This window comes from Manacus candei, unplaced genomic scaffold (assembly GCF_025592945.1).
Source record: "Manacus candei isolate 608988 ecotype Guabito, Panama unplaced genomic scaffold, ASM2559294v1 h1tg000060l, whole genome shotgun sequence".
Lineage (NCBI taxonomy): Eukaryota > Metazoa > Chordata > Aves > Passeriformes > Pipridae > Manacus > Manacus candei.
The window spans coordinates 7,585,628-7,603,496 of NW_026138108.1; the positions used below are offsets into that span (position 1 = coordinate 7,585,628).

At 37.0% G+C, this 17,869-nt stretch overlaps 1 protein-coding gene across 15 annotated transcripts in view; it reads left to right on the forward strand.

Annotated features, from left to right (window-relative positions):
• The window catches only part of SOX6 (SRY-box transcription factor 6), a 370,227-nt gene that overhangs the window by 220,026 nt on the left and 132,332 nt on the right, over positions 1-17,869 (forward strand). For all 15 annotated transcript variants that reach the window (XM_051803959.1, XM_051803965.1, XM_051803957.1 and 12 more), the window contains 2 exons: positions 3,957-4,129; positions 7,667-7,735. In XM_051803959.1, the coding sequence (XP_051659919.1) occupies positions 3,957-4,129; positions 7,667-7,735 (242 nt within the window). The remainder of the gene's footprint in view (positions 1-3,956; positions 4,130-7,666; positions 7,736-17,869) is intronic.

A 17,869-nucleotide genomic window follows, 5' to 3' on the forward strand; every position in this document is an offset into this window, starting at 1 on the left:
TGATTATTATCGCAAAAAACTATCAAAAATGATAACAATTTTTTCTGAACTTTTGATGAGACTGTCACATTTTCATTTTAAAATGAGGCCCTTAAACACTATCAGTTTCACACCAACACTCAAATTTTTAAATACTGCTGGTAAGGGGAGTCAATGGATCAAATTCAGTAGATCTGAAGTCACTGAAATAAAGGCCCCTAAGAAAAATGTGTCAATTTTAAAGGTCTTTCCTAACTGAAGACCATTTTGTGATAGAGCCAAAGGTTAATAAAATCAGTAGTGAATGTAGCAATTTTACAGATAAGCTATTCACAACAAGTGTAGTTACTTGAATAAAAAGCTAATTCAGTTCTAAAATGCCACATGCAGTAGCAGTGAATAGCTGCTTTTAGGTGCTTTCTGGAGGAGGATAAAATACAGAATCACAGCACTCTTCTTTTCCAGCATCCCTGGCTGCCTGTAAATTGCTGTGAATGGGACTGTAGGCTGACAGGCTCTATTAAGACAAACTGCCTTTCTCATCGGAGAGATAAAATAAATCAGGTGTTTAGTCAAATTAAAATACTTCAGATGGAGCAGGCCCTGGGGAGCACTGATCCACCTGACAAATCTGAGAGAAACTCAAGACAGATGTGTTTTGGGGATAAGGAAGACCCCATGGAAAAAATGCACTGCTGTCTTTGGAGTAAGAGAATAGGATTAGAACAGAGAGCGAGCTGTGGTATATAATATTTTATGGAAGCTGGCATATTTACTGTTTATTTTTTACTAAGCTTTTTGTTTTATCTCTTTTTATGGCAAATATATTTTACAGATAGCTGTATTTTTATTTTATTTATAGATATTTTTAGTCAGAAAGATATTTTAGCAGAAGTTTATTTACTGGTAATGAGTTTAGGAATCTCACTGCTTGCTGAAGTAAGTGGATGCAAAACAGATGATGATGGCACACAGCTACTGATGACCTCTCTTGGCCCAGCCAGATCAGCTCAATCTGGTCTGCATTCCAAGCAAGTTGGTTTTTATTGGTATTTAAACTGTAAAATAATGGTTGGGATTTTCCACTGTAAAATTAAATTATACCTCCCCCAAACTGTTCATACAAGAACATTCTCATCTTATGCTTGTTCTTGTCTTGAGCATTGCTGGGTTAAGTGTCTTGAAGCTTCATGGAGGTCTCGTTATTTTCCAGGAGCACAGTGTACATTTTGTGGTCATCAGTTCTATTTTGTTGTTGGATTACATAGCACAGTACAAATTAAAGAGCAGAGTACTTTAAATGGGGTCATTTATTTCAGATGTGTTTCTCTGAGGGGAAAAAGGAAAGAAAAACAATTACTATGAATTCCTGAATAAGAACAGTTACTTCTGCCTGCTGTTGTAAACAAAAAAAAAAAAAAATCGGAGAAAAAAAAGAAAAAATAAACGACCCTATACATTTGTGGCAACTATATCAAATGGTTCTAAGCAATCATAACAGAACAACTGTATTTTGTAACCTTAGCAGACACTCTTTGTGGTAGCTTTCTACTCATGTTATGAAGCAAGTACGAGCTGTACAGAATAACATGGAAATGGAGTGGGAGATTAATATCTGCTTTGGGTGTGTAAAATATTTTATGACTGTAAGCTCAGGGGCCTGCATTACAATGCCAAAGCTGCCTGACAGATGTGAAAGTCTCAAGCTGTCATTTCCCAGGTGGCAGTGGAGGGCAATAAGTATCATTTGAGGCAGCAGGTTGCTTCCCATTGGCTTTCTAAAATAGGTGGAGTGGTTGATCTCTTCTAGTCACAATGAGCAAGGGAGTTTTTCTTTGGCAGAACAGTTTTTTAGCCATGAAAATGAATTTCAGTATACAATAGCACATTCAAAACCACCTAAATAACCTTTGGACCATCATGAAAAATCTTTAAGACTGAATAACAGAGTTTAGGAGGGTTAAGGTAAGTTTATATTGAAGTTGCAGACAATTGAACAGATGTCAGCAGCGTGGAGCTCAGTGCACGATAATGGATACTGCCAAGGCAGTACCTTAAGTGCAGGCATTTTCCTGGCCACATACCTGCCCAAGCTTGCTTTCAAAAATCTTTTGTTGTTGTTTTTTTTTTTTTTTTGAAAGAGCTTTTTGCACAGAACGCTTTTATTGCTTCAATTGTGCACATCACACTAAGGTTTTGCAATGAGTTTGTCTGAATAGTAGAGTACCCTTCAGCTTCAACTTCATGCATCCATCATACTTCTTGTAAGGAAATCACTAACCCTTTCTAAAATTTCTACCACAACAGAAGTTATACATTTTTCCTCTTCTGGAGACCTGTCTTACATGCATACTGAATGAAGATTAGGCATTAGAGGGTACTGAAACATCAGGTTGTTGGAAACTCTCAAAACTAAGATAGTTAATAATGGGTAAGAAATTGAATATTTTCAGGACTTGTTGCTAAATGCAATTACTAAATGTACAGAAAACCAGGTACCTTTTGTTTCTGTGATTCTGCTTAAGCCATGCAGTTTCTTTTTTTCCTCATAAAGCAATTATAGCCGGAGGTTTTCTTGTATGCTGCCTTTGCAAGTGAAATTCTCTGTAAGAATCATACTGGTCCCATCATAGCACAGTGTAAGTAGTAGAGAATCTTGGGTTTGTCACCTGCTTAGCAGAAGTCTGCTTTGTCTTCCCTCTCCTTATGAAACCTGTCAATCTCTTTCTTCTCTGCCCTAGAAGATATCCGTCTTCCTTCTGGGAAGAAGGTGGAGTCATAATTTTGGTGACAGTTTCTCCACTCTCTCCCAGGTCTTGTTCCTCACACATTTTCTTCCTCTTCAAAAATCCTGTGACTTTTTTATCACAGTCCTCCATTGTGAATTGAGAAAAGGAAGTTTGCAAATATCCTCTCTTTTGTGCCACTTCTCATGTAATTGTGGCAGATTACAGATCTGAGTAGTTCTTGATTTGGTTTTCTTCTCCAACTCTCAGTTCTCCTGTACAACCTAAAATTCCTTTATTTATCCCATTTACAACTGTAAAATTCTTTCAGATCCTCTTCCAATATTCCTGAACTGCTATCTTACTGTAATTATATTACCTCTTATAGACAGCTGTGGATCTGAGATGCTCACACAAGAAAATGCAGTGTATGGCTCAAATACAGGAATTGACATTGCTGTTTCTGACAGAGTAATAAGTTTATACATAAGATGTGATATTTTCAGATTGACTTGCAAAAGGACCCTGTACTCTCTACTTATGAGACCCATGCAATTTACCCATAAACAGACCATTAAGCATCATTAGTGCAAAGAATAAATGTACCGTAGTTTCATATTAATTAAGTGCTCTCTGTAGAGTAAACTTTGAAAGTTAAATGAAAATTTTTAAGCCATTTTCTCAGGTTAACCATTTCTCTTGGGGACAAATAAAGCTCATTCTTAATACACGTTCCACAACCAAGGCTTACATTTACCTAAATGACCTACCAGATATATGGGTGTTTTAGAGAAATGATCAATAAACTATTAAACTGCTTCTCCCACCAAACAGCATCTTTTAAATTATGTTTTTACAATTTGTACATACTTGGGGTAAAAACAAAAAAAAAATATAAAGTGAAGGAAAATTATGTCTAATAAACTCTGAATGTATTTATCACAGTAGACAGGTTTAGATGGAAAAGATATAGGGATTTGTACAAACTGTATCATTAATTACTGTTGTCAGGAAAAAAATGAAATGCTCTATATCTTTTCTGCTCCAATTTCTGTTGCATCCTCCCCTGCTCAGAGCACAGCAAAGCTATGTGTTAGATTCTTTTGAGATTTATTAGTAGAATATATATTCAAGCTGCTGTTTGAAATAATAATGTTGGTGAATCAGCCGTTTATTGTTTCTTTTTAATAAATATTGCTTTGTAACTATTGTCTATCTAGTATTTACAGTATATCTTTCTTGCACATTTAGGTACACCAGAAAGCCTGGCAGAAAAAGAGCGACAGCTCTCTACTATGATCACCCAGCTGATCAGCTTACGGGAGCAGCTCCTGGCTGCCCATGATGAACAGAAAAAGCTGGCAGCCTCACAAATTGAAAAACAACGGCAGCAAATGGACCTTGCTCGCCAACAGCAAGAACAGGTGAGGCTCCAAGTAAGAAACCTGTGAAAATGCTTCCTGCAGAACGCTTATCAAAAACACTGTTCTGCTTGGTGTTTCCTTTCATGTTTTTTTTGGTTAAAGAGCTTAAATATTCTCAGAAGTTAGTTTGTTTTTTTTTTTTTTCCAGAAAGAGGAAATATACAGGATCCTGAGGAAAAAAAAAGCAGGGGTGGAGGGGGATATTAAAATAATTTCTTTCCTAGAAAAAAGATTAATTTGTTAGATTTCACAGTTCTTATTTCTTGCACTGATGCAATTTTGAGAATTACAAATAAGCCAGACTATATCCATTATTTAACTCTTCCTCATTTTGACAAGACAATAATTAAACAAAAAACCTTAAACATCCTCAAGCCTTCAAATATCTTCTGCAAGTAAGGTTTGATTTGTTTGCTCAGATTGTGAAGGGTTTGTATTTTTGTTTTTGTCTTTTTTGTTATTGTTTTTTGCTTGTTTGTTTTAAAAATGCAGTTGTCCAAAGAGCTGTCCTTTTCTCATTGAACGAAAGTGCAACAACAGTGATCCCACACACTAGTCCCCTAGGCATTAGATCAGATTGATCCAAATTAATGTGTGGTTTTTAGGAATCTGACATTATTACTAGAATTATCTTTTCAGTTAAATATATTTTATAGGATATATACAGCAATATATGCTCTGTTGATTTTAATGAGTTGTGACGTCTGGTATTTTATGTGCTTGGGTATTTGCCCACATGTAGGAATATGGACTCATCCCCTAATGGAAAATAACATAAAGGAACACTGTAAAAAATCAGAAGTTAGAATGTCATTTAGCCATCTAGAGATGACACAGTAATTAACTATTGACACTTGTGAATAAGCTAGCACAAATTAATCTTGACACATTTGCAGACGAGTGATATCTTACAGTGAACACTTTGTAATTATATTTCAAAATGAAAATTAAATGACACTTAAAACTAGGTTGTCATGCTCAATGAAGCGAGCATGTAGCTCAACCGATAGGCAAATAAAATTCAGAATTTGAGCCACATGGTGCTTGTGTACCCTACTTTACTGTGTCAAGCCTATACATCAAGCCGATGCTATGGTAATTGCGTCGCGGGGTCCTGGGTGCATTTTCTATCATAGCACTGCTCCATCTTAGAGGAACCTCTGAGATTAGATGCTTCGCGGTATTTTTCTTGTTTTCATCAGGAAATGCCCATTCAAACGGTGCTACGTTGTACATACAGGTACAAAAAGCTGCTCCCAGGCAGTCAGAACTCCAGCAGATCAGTGCCTTTGCACATGTAAACCAATATCTCCTCCTTGCCTTGGCTATAGCTTACCACGTTAAGCTGCAGCCAGGTTGCCAGCAGTTCCAGACGATTCTGGACATAGGGTACTGTGTACCTGTGAAAAAGCAACACAGCACTGAGAGGCAATGGCCTGTGATGTAGCTCCATGCTCTGTCTGATTTCAATGTGAAATGACAAGTAACTCTTTTCTGCAGTTGCACATTGTGATAACCTTTTACCTTCTCTGAGATTTTAGCAGCAGGGGCAATGTGGACATAAATCTGAGACCTTATCTTTAGTTACAAACACTACACTTCTAAGATGGGATCACACAATTGGTGTGTTACTCATTAAAAATAGTAACTCCAGCTCTCACACACGTTTTAAATATTCTATACAGCACTGTTACCATTGTTGTTTTACCAAGCATAGAGACTACTGCTGACCAGGGTACTGACGACATACACCTGAGGTCCTAGGACCTGCCCCTGGGCTACCTGGGGCCATGGACTGCTAGCTCTGTTTGAATTACCTTTCTCACTTGCACACGAGATTCCACTCCTTCAGTCATCACTCACCATGTATTATTTGCCTGACTGGGAGGTTCATCCAGAAATATTTGAACACCAGGCTTCTAAAAGGAGTTTAAGCCCTGTTATAAGCATCAGTGTAGTGGCCTTTGAGAGTTGCTTGACTTTTTGTGCAGCACTTTGCCGTGATCCAGCCCCAGAATCATGTAGACCTTAATTTGTCTCCTTGAGGCCATGTGAAAGACTTAAAATATGTATGAATTTTGTGTTGGTTTCTTATACAAAAGTGATTTTTAACCGAAAAAAAAATACAGCTAAAGTGAATATAAGTGAAAAATATTACAGCTATTTCCAGTGATAGAATGAGATTAAGGAAATGACAGCCTTGGTCTCTCTGTGTGCACAATTACAAGCTGTTAATATGTGACTGCAAATTCCTTATGAGTTAATCTGAACAGTTTTCACTAAAACTATGTGATTGTTTATTTCCAAACCAACTTTGCTACATTTCTGTAATTTTTTTATCATAAAAACATTTTACTTAGCTTTCTCTGTTTATAACAGAGTAAGTGTGCTCAGAAGATATTGGAGAAGGAGATAGGGATGGTTTTTGCAAAAACCAAAACAGTGGATTTGAGTGACCAAATGACTTTTGTCACCAACTTCTTGGTGTTTTATATGATTCCTCTGCTCTAGATAAATATTTATAGGAGGGGAAATTATACTCAAGAAAGGAAGGTAGCAGAAGTGCTGAGGCTGGGATTTCCAGGAAACACAAATCTTGTCCTCATTTCAGTCTGCTGCACAGTTACCCTTCTAAAGCAGAAGTTCCAGTTGTTCCCCCAGCTCCCTGTGGCTCCTCCCTTGTGTCTGCCATCCACATCACCCACTACAGGGAGCAGCTCTGTGGTCTGAGGGCAGGATCCTATTTACCTTCTGCTTTAGCATGATCATTCTGGATGATTTGTGGGAATCAGGGAGGTAGAAGTGGTCTCTGTGGCAAATTCTCTGTCACCGGTCTCTTAGTGTTCCCTGCCCTGAACAGGGGGGAATCTACCAAATGAGGGTAACAATATCTACATATTTCATAGGATTATGTTGAGGATGAGTTACTGAGCACCAGGTACTGCTTTTATACAGAATAAGGCTCTGCTTCCCTAAGCAGTTCCAAGGATGATTTTGGAGATTTACAAGTGAAGTAATGTACTGCTCATAGTGAATGAAGTTGGAGAAGCTTACCCTAGGAGCTTGTGCTGAATATGAAACATTTATAAATACTAGCTAAGGCTTCAGTTCAGCAAAGCAGGAAAATGTATGTTTAACCTTAAGCACCTGCGTAATCCCATCCCCATTCAGAAAAGCACTTAATTTTAAGCATGTGTTTCATTCCCATTGTAGCTAACAGTAATGCATCATAGTCAAAGATCACCACAGGCTTATATGCTTTGTTGAATAGTGAGGAAATTATTCACAGGCACATAAATAAACCTGTTTTTCTGTGCTTTGCAGAGTTAAGGCCTCAGTGCTTAAAATACATATTTCTTACTGGCTAACTAGATTTTTATGTTGAATTTAAATTTATCTCTAAAATATCCCTCATCTAAGAAAAATTAATATGCTTAATAAAATATAATAAAGAATAACAAATATGATGTTTTTTGCTCAATAGTATTGAAGTTTCAATATTGCTGTTTTAATTTTATGGAAATTTTTTTCTAATAGATTGCAAGACAACAGCAGCAACTTCTGCAACAGCAGCACAAAATCAATCTACTGCAGCAGCAAATTCAGGTCAGTGTATTTTATTGCTCTCTTCTGATTATACTTAAATTCCATTTATGGAGAGGGAAGGGTCTAAAATAAAGCAGCCACATGCTTTATTAACAAACCTCAGTAAAGATGCTCTTTATGGGAGCTCTTCGTGTCTTAGAAAATTATTGTCAAACATCTTTTTGGTGCAAAGATCTTTAATAGGCAGAGTTTTCTTCTGAAAGTTATGAACTATTTTTAAATCTCATCATCTGGTCATAATTCTGAAATCTGCAATCAGTTTGACTTGTATTGTGTGAAGCAGAAGCAGAATCTCAACCATTGTTCATGGAATTCCTTGTTCTACAAAGGCAAAAGTGAGACATTAGGACAGTACTAAGTCCTTGGGACCAGTCTGCTTATGTACAAAGACCCACAGGTATATGTCTTCCATGTGCAATTTGGAGTAATTGCACCCTTGGAGTAATTGCACCCTCTTGGATCTGGAAATATTCTGGAGATATTTAATTATCTGTACTTGTACTCAGAACCTGGTTTTATTTTGTGCAGGTATATGTGGGTAGGTAGTGACATGGATGTAGAAGCATTGTTGATATGTGACTATATTACCTTATCGACTTCCTACTTGGAAAGCATTTCCATGGACCTGTTCATTGATTTAAATATTTCAGTTTGGTCTGACAGATGATTGTGCTGCCAGTCATTTCTTATAAGCTTGGGCTTATCCATTTTTTTTCCTTAATTAGCTGATTGCTATGTCACTAGATGCCAAAGCTGAAATTTTTCTTTCCCTCATCCCAAAGGAATGCTTGTAAAAGCTTTTGAAAATGTTGTAATGCAGTTTCAGTTACATTTTCAAGGAGTTTATTTAGCAAAAATAAATGTGTTAATACCTCATATGAGACGCACAATTGAATTTTAAAGTACCTTTATTGTTTTTGCCTATTAGAAGACTGTTTACATTAGGTGTACATCAAGGGTGGAAGAGATATAAGAATTGCGAAAGGAAAAAATACAACATCTTCTCTATGTGTTATTTGCAAATCTGGCCTCAGAAAACAAAGAATAATGTCAAAAAAATCTTTACTTGGCATAAAAGCTGAGACTGAAACCTAGCTGAGTCTACAAAACAGAAGAGTTATTTGCATGAGAAATTTCTCATTTTTAAAATTCCTTTAAAAATTAGGACCCAGAAAGAGGAATAATGACCAGGTAATTTTTGTTTCTGTTTGGAGAACGTGGGTATATTTTACTGGGAAGTATGTGCTCTGTAGCAAAAAGTTCAAAGGTACTTTATGTTTCAGTTCAGTCAATACTTTCCAGTAGCTTTACCCTTCCACTGTCTCCAGGGAAATGCAGTCTTAGAATAGGTTGCAAGTTTATTTTAGAATAGTTTATGTGTTCATTTTCTCATTCACTTCCAAATTTCCTCTTACACAGCGCTGAAGCCCCCACAAGTTTTCCTTCCCATCCTTTCCTAGATGTATACTAGAACAGTGAAGAACTGTTTCAATGTTTATTCTGTTCGTGTGAGCAAAATTATTTCTTGGTGATCCTTCCCTGTATTTGTTTCAAATTTCCTGCCAGTATAAGGTATTCTTATGTCATAGCTTCTCAGTAGTTTGGCCTCTTTATTTGTCTATGATCTTTATAGTTACATGAGTCTAATCAGGGTATTTGAGGCAGTGAGGACCGTTTCTGCTCCCAACTGTGTAGCCAGATTGGTAGTGGGCATCTCATTGCCCAAGGAACACTGTAGGGTCTACTGTGAAGCTCTAGACATGTTGGGCAGATTCCATCTCAAACATACTTTGGTCTTACAGGGAAATTACTAAAAGAAAGTTTCTTAGGAGATTTTCTTCTAGGCTAAACACCAGCTTACATAGCCCATTTGCTAGTCAGCCAGGTGGTTCTGCTTTGTTTATTTGTTCTTTCTTAGTTTTGTGGCAGATTTGGTAACTAGAAGCTGCTTGAGAGAGAAGTTAGTTGCTAAGTTGCCTCTGCAACATAAGTTTGCTGCTGTTATGAGTGTTGCAGTTTGAGACTGTGTAGTTCCTTGAGGGCTATAGCTGGGGATGGAGGTACTTCTCTCACCAGGAGGCAGGTGAGAGAAGCAGTGCTGTGCTGGTTTTCCCAGGTCCCCTTCCACCATCTTCCCAAGAAGCCTCAATAACAATTCTGAAGTCACACTGGTGACTCTGGGTGGCATTCGTCATATCAAGGACAAGTAACTGCAGTACAAACTCTGTCTCAGTTAATCATCCAGACTGTGCTCATAGTGAGCAAAGAGAAGGAAAGTGAAAGGTTTTAGGATGCAATTTGTCTTGTCCTATAGCAGATATTTAAAATATACCAGATAAATTGTTCCCTAAAATGGCTGTTTCTCTCTATTAACTATGAAGGATACTCATGCTGATGCCTTTAGTGTAGAGATGAGGTGAATCATACAGTCTGTGGCTTGAGGGGGAACCAAAATTTATATTATATTTTTACATTCTTAGTCTCGATTTTGGGCTTGGTAGAATTTGTAACTGTCCCCAGTAACTTCATTTTATTTAGAAGGTTTGTTTAAAGACACTCTTGAAGCAACTTATTTCAAGAAAAAATGATTACCTTCATAGACTGATGTGGGTTCTTATTTGTACTTTCTGTGCTTGGGAAAACAATAGTGTTGTTCCCTGACACTCCTGTTTTGAAGAGATTACAAAATATGGGTAACACAGGTGCCAGTTCCATCTGGGCATGGGCCTATTCATGGCACAGCTACTTGAAGCAAGAACAGTATGTTCTCCAGAATGCAGGAGAGGGGCATTGCTGATGCAGTGTTTTCATCATGAGAACACAGTGTATCACTGTCATCTTCTGAGGTACAGTATTCATTCTTAAACAATAGTCTCTGTGAATATGTGTATCCAGTTCATTTAACCATTTAAACAATTAGAAATTACTTTAGATGGAACTTAGAAGATTTTTGTCAACCACATGTAAAAGTTAAAATAATCCATATTAAGTAAAACACATATTTTCCTGGGCAACTACTGGTTTAATTTACTCAGAATTTTCATTATTTGGTATTTATTATTTATATTGTGCCATATATTATCTATTTATTTAATAATTTTAACACCTTAATTCTTTTAATCGGTGGAGGATTTTTTGTTTTGTTTTATTTCAGTTTTAAGACCATTTACTGGAGCACTTTACTCCAGAGTTGTTATACATCCAAAACTTTGTCAACAATCTATGAGCAAAGAGGACATTAGCTAGGCTTAGTGTCTGAGAACAACCTAGATATTTAAGAGTACAGAGGTCATTAAATGTTCTGCATAATCATCTTGTGTTTTCTAAATGAAGCTAATGTTTCTTTCAGGATGTATGTGTTGGGGAAAGCAGTTTTGCCTGTTGGCTAAAGGGAGTGAGAATCTGGACTTGTTCTCAGTCCTGACTCTGATTATCTGAAGTTTTGCAAATTGTTTCCTTTTCCTCAATTCAAGTGTAATGTTTTGAGAATCTTAAATGAAAATTTTCAAATAAATGCAGTGTATTATTACTTTTTAGCTCGAATGTTCATAATGTTCATAAACACTCTTCTGCAGAGGAGTCCACAGAGATGGGAGGAAATCTAGTATGCCAAATTAAGTTCTTCGTTCCGCAGAGCAGAGCTGTGCAGAGAAATCATTGCTTTCAGTGCAAATTAAAGCTGAGAAGCAACTTGTGGGGCAAGTGAGAGCTCACAGATCAGTCTCCAGGTTGATTAAGATTTTTTAAAAGAACTTTTTTTTAAATAAAAAATATGCATTCCTAAAGTAGAGGGGACAAGACTATTTCAAGAACACTTCTTAGCCTGTGCAATGAATGCAAAGTGAAAAAGCTGGTTAAAGGAGGAATTTGGTGGTACATCATGACTGCGTTGGAGGAAGGGAAGACTTGTATTTCTTGGATAGTTCCAAAAATTTCTTGAGGGCCTGAAATCCCTGTGCCTCATTATCAGAATTCAGTCCTTAGAGAATGAGGCTTGGGGACTTCTTCTGAGCCCTGCCATGCCCATCTGAGCAAGGGAGGTGGATCCTACTCTTGCTCGGAATGTGTCACTCCAGGATTTCCCTCTGGGAATGGGGATGTGTGTGGAGTTAAGGGATGAAACTTTGAGGGCTTCCCTCCTCTGGTGGGCAGGTTTCATTAGGGCAAGTCCTAGACTATGGCTGAAATCTTTAAAAGGGGCAGTGGTTGTTGAGCTTTTCTGCAAAAACTTGTGATGAGTACTACTTTGGCAGATGATCCAAGCTGCTTTTGTCCATACCTGATTCCTCTGTACTATGCTCAATGCCATTGCAAAGCATTTCGTTTTCTGTTTGAATCAGTACAATTTTCTTTGCATAGTGAAACTGGTTTCCTCTGTACTCATAAGTATTCTGTTTTAATTCAACCACTAGAAATTATTCCTAATAGTAATTTTTTCTAGTTTTAATCTATACATTCATGCTGTTCTACTTTCATATAAATGTTCTTATGTTTTCTGTTTCAGTCAAGGAGAGTGAACGTGATTACTGTGATAGTAAACAGACAAAAGATTAGTAACATAAAATTATAACTATTTAAACTGTCGTTGAATAGGAATCATTTGAATCATAAGTAAAACTTAAGAGACTGAGCCAATGAGTCTCTCTTCTTATCTATGATTAACTACTGACAATTGAGGTACCTGGTGAGCTGAATAAGGACTATCTCTTTATGTGAAGTACGTGTCTAAAGATCAGGAATAATTACATTCCACATTAGCCTTCATAGCCTCCCTGACCTGGTTAATTAATTTTTTGCTAGGATAATAATAGTAGAAATAGATTTAAAGATATGCTTCATCATTAAGTATGTAACTGACCTCCAATTTTAAGAGCTGAACCTTTCATTTATTGCCTTTTGGAGACAGGTTAAAGCTTCTTGCAGAGAGCTTGCTGAAAATGCACAAGCTGGAATCTAGTTATTGTCAGTTCAGTTACGCTCTCTGAGGTTGTCTTTCTTTGTAAACTCTATTTAGCGTTGACAAGCAAAAGCAATGGTGATGCTACTGTTCCAGCACCAGGGAATATTCTCCCCTACCTTTTTTTCTTTGTTTTTTTCTTTTTCCTTGTTATTGATCATGAAACTGATCCCCTTCCAGCAAGCTCTGCACAGGACCAAATAAAGCCATTGAAAGCAATTTGATACTTCTATTGGCAGGGTACGCAGATCAGATACTCCCTTGAAAGAGAGAGAGACTTATAAACAAAGCTTAGAAGTCTAGGAATAGCCCCCAGCTTCAGCAAACCCTTAAAATATTTTGTAATTGTATCTTCAATCATGAATTAGCCAGGAAAAACAGACCTTTTTTGCCTTTATATTTCACTGCTGTATGCTGTTTTTAATTGCCCACAGGCACACTGTTGTGATCTTCTTTGGAAGTTTAAAACCAGGATAAAAATGCAAATCTAATTATTTCTTTTATCTAATCTAATTAACTTTTACAAGTAATGATAGATGCACTGCAGCCTCCATCAAACATTTTAATAATGATGTTTCTGGATTAAAGAATAGGTAAAAGTACTGTAATTTATAAGCAGTCAAGATTATGGCAGTAGAAAATGTAAAATATTGTGGTGGCTTAATAAACTATAGCTGCAGTTTATTAATTTACGGTAGAAAGGATGCATTTCCCTTAAACTCCACTTTGGTTGGGAACTGATTCCCAGCCATCATTGGAATATATTTTTACTGTTTTTTAAGCAGCTCAGTATTAAAAATAATAAGTGTTTAACTTGCTTCTGCAATGCAGTTGTGTGCACATGGACTACAGAAATGTGCTTCTGTGCCCGTAACTTGTATCTGACTGCTGAATCACTGATTCAAATTCATGGGGCTCTGCTGTAGTTGTGGTATCACAGCTTCTGTCCAGCTCATAACTTGCTTGGTGTAAATTGAAGCTGATCCAGTGGAGAAAAGACAAATATGCTAAATATCAAAGTCAAATGATTCATATTTTATTTATTATTACATACTGGCTTATTCATGAGTTCTAAAGTCCTTTTGTGATAATTACTCAAGTAAAAAATCTGTCATAGGTCAGCTTTTCCCAGTAAAGGACATCTTTGTGGCTGGTTGGCTTGGCATTTTATCTGTCAGCTGCATGGAAAGAGAAGTGATGTGGGATCCTTACCTTACACTGTGCAAAAGGTTCACACTCCTATGCTACTTGTAAGCTTCTGATCTTGCACCTTGGTCCCCCCTTTTGCAAGGATCCTAGTAGCTGCTCTGCCCCTGAGGCCCTCTGTCCCTGGAAACAAGTTTTATCCTGGCAAAACAGAGTGTAGCTTTGGATTTGACTCTTACCTCAAAACTGTATGCAGTCATGAGGGGCGGTTGGGTTTTTAAAAAATTTTACGGTGACCTTTTAAGAGTTAAATTAACTGCCTTGTAGTTTTCTAATTCATCATTTGGCATTTTTTATTTTTTCTTATTTCATCTACCCAAGTCTAAACAAATTGCATTTAATGCAAAAATTAAGCCTTGTGTATCTCTTTCATATGACTTCTCTAATTATAGAGCAGTAAATGGTAGAATAGCATATGTTAGCAACATGAGCAGCAGTCTATGAAATGAGCTACAAGTTAATAAAATGATCTTGTGGTGGTGTTGGCCAAATGTTAGCACACATGTTTCAAAAAGTGGTATTTCAACAGACTTGAAGAATAGGACTTTGGCACATGAGTACTGAACATGATCTGATGTGTGGAAATTAGTTAAACCAAAGTAAATGTCATTGTTTCTTAGGCTCATGTTGGTGCAGAAAATGATAGTAGCTGTCCGCCCATTTTCCCTCACCCACGTGTGTTTTAAAATTGGAAATGAAGACACAGGCATTCCCAGTTCAAGTCCTGCTGCTTCATTTGCTCAGGGCGTGCTGTGCTGTGCTCTCGCCAGTGGCTTAAGGGCTTGTTCTCAGCTGTGCCTGTGCCAAAGTAAGGGGCTAACATCTCATTGATTCTATTGAGCCCAAACACTTGTTCTACACCCTTTGCTTACACAGGGGCCTCAGATTTGAGCCCTTTTAATTTAGAGGCAGATTATAACCAGCTCCTGAATACCAGCAGAGGGTCAAGCAAATACTTGCTGCCCACCTGTACTGCTGCCCAGGGGTCACTCTGCCCATTCCAGCGGCGTGTGGAGTGACGTGCCATGGCAGCCTCAGTGCTCGCTGAGCCAGACACCCTGGTCTAGCTCCCAAAGAGTTTGGCAGAAATTATGCTCTGAACCTGTCTGGTGCTATTCCTCTCGTAGCACAAGTCCACATCACCCTCTCTGTCAGTCTTCATGATGTACTCTTTGCAATATTGCAATATTTAGAATAATGTAATAGTAATGCACTATTTGCTACAGCACAGAAAACCAGTTTCCTTCCTAAGAGGCATGTGCACAAACTAAAATGGAAAACTGGGAGTGGAAATTGTGCCAACTGGCAGCCTATCCAACAGGACAGATCCTGTGAAGTCTTATTTGCTTGAGAAATACTTGCACAGCTAGTATTTGGTGACTTGTATACTAGGTGTTACTCATATAAGTGGCCTTTTCAGAACTGAGCATCACATGCAAGGAAGGACTTAAGATATTAGTATTATGGTTGGAATATCGAAGATATAAATGCAGCATGGATTTTAGGGAATGTAATTTGTTTTATTAGACAGATGTATGTGGAAAAAACAGGCAACCCTTTGGGCATGCCAGCTCTTTTTCATGTCTTACATCAGTGTTACATTGAAACGTATCCCAGGACTGACAGAAACTGCTTGAGATATTGGCCTTTCATTTCTAATTAGTTACTTTTTCAATGATGACTTTTGTGATTCACAACCATGTGATGGCCAAGAGGGAAAACAATAAGTTTTGGGTTTTTTTTATACACCACCCCCCCCCCCCCCCCAATATTTGACACACTCATCAGGAGATACTGAATAAAGAAAATAGTTACCAAAAATTAGTATTGAAATTACTTGATTTATGAAGATATTCAGATATACAGGCAGGACTGGAATGTGATGATATCAGAGGTCAAAATTTCTATCTGCACAAGCAGGTATTTGGAGGAAAATGATGAAGTACAGCCCCACATAAAAAGGCCAAAAGCATTTAAAAAATAAATTGTAAAGTACTTTCTGAAATCTCACAGTAAAAACTTAAATTTATCAGATGGACTAAATCCCGGCCTAAGGAATCAAAGTGTTTTTCAGTTGTAATTGTGGGAATGTTCCAGAATGTAAGCATATTACTGAAGCAATTTGAGCATAAAATCTTATTTTTAATATATTTAATGTCATGACAGGAAGGAATAAGTAAGTGCATTACTCTCTGAATGCATTCAGAAATTATGAATTCACATAAAGAAAGTAGTAGTATGTGCAATCCAGCAAATGAGCAAACTAGATGTTGTTTAACATTTGGTATACACTTGATGGCATGTAAGTAAAAGTAAAGTGAATGAATATTTTTAATATTTGCTGTCTTATGCAACCAGCTAATCCAGACACTCACAAAAATGTCAAAGCATAATTCTCAAGGAAGGTAAATGGCCTTGCCTGGAATTCATCTATCTAATCCTAAAGTTGTTGTTAAAGTAAGGAAAAACTGGTTTATGATTGCAGTTTACACACTATTTCCTTTTGTCTCTAACATTAGAAACCCCTCTCCCCAAATAATTAGATAATATAGTGGCTTGTGTTGTATGCAAGGCTTTTGCTTCTTTGAAAGAACTAGTCTTTTATATAAATCTTGTATATATCATCCTCAGTGTGCTGGGCATTTGCACAGCTTGGGTAAATTATGTCTATATTGAGAATCTAGAAGTTACACAGTGTGCATTCCACACTTGAGGGATGGGAAATAAAAATTGATATACTGTGCGGCACATGATATAACACAGTGAAATATCTTTTAAATTCCAGAGGGATGCACTGACATCACCACGCTTAATTCACATGCAGTAACTCCCACAAAATGTTATTAACTTTAAATTGAAATTTGTAATCATTCAGTAAAAAGAAAATAAATGATGTAAACAGTATACAATGGTGCATTATGAAATGCTGAATTCATCTTTTTTACCCACCCAAAATGACAGTATAAGAAAACATTAAAGTTGTAACACTAAATAATAAAAGCAAAGAAATTCACAGTTGATGGTGAAGTGTGAAATCCATCTTGAGACACATCACCACCCCACAGCATGGAAGGGCACTTCTGAGTTAGGGAACTTTATTTCAAAGTAATGTATTAGTCATTTTTATTTTGTAAAAGAGAGATTAACCAGTTGGAGGAACATATAGTTAGTTTAAAATCTAGATTAGATAGAAAAATGAATAGCGTGGTATTTGCTACAGGTAACAAAATAGTGCAATATATACCTAATAGCCTAAGCATAGTCTGAGATTCTGTATTTGACAAAGCCATGTATATAGTATAAATATAGAAATAAACCTTTCTCAGAAGAGGGGGTATGGCACTTGTTTTTGCTCTGACAACGAGTGATTTGTATAAAGAATGCTACTATCACATTTCTAGCTTTGCCTTTTCCATCTCATTGAATTTTATTGGTGATATATTTTCAGGATACTCATCTCCTCTGTAACTGCATATCTGAGTGTCTCATAAGCTGAAGTGTATTATCCTCACAACACTCTTTTGAGGCAGAATAAAAAGCATATAGATATTTGGGGGCATCTAATTTTAGATATCTAATTTGGGTGACTGAATTAGGACTTTTGGCTCCATATATAAAGCAGTCCAGGTGCTGTGAATTACCTTCTGTTGATTAGACAACGAGGTTCCTAATTTAAGCACCTTAGTTACATTTCCAAAGTGACTCAATCCAGTTCTTATATGAAATTTGATGGACCTAAAATCTTTGGTTTCAGAATTCGTAGGGTGGTTCTATAAAATCTTGATTGTATTTTTTATCATGATTTTCTGTCCATTTATCACTTGCCTTAATTTACTCTGTTGGAGCTTTTAGCTTGAGTGAATCCACTTCAGCCAGAGAAATATTTGTTCGTTCCTCTCGCCGACTGCTCGGCATCAAATGAAAACCATTTTAGCTGGCTCGAGTCTCTCATGTGGCCAAACTGCTGACCA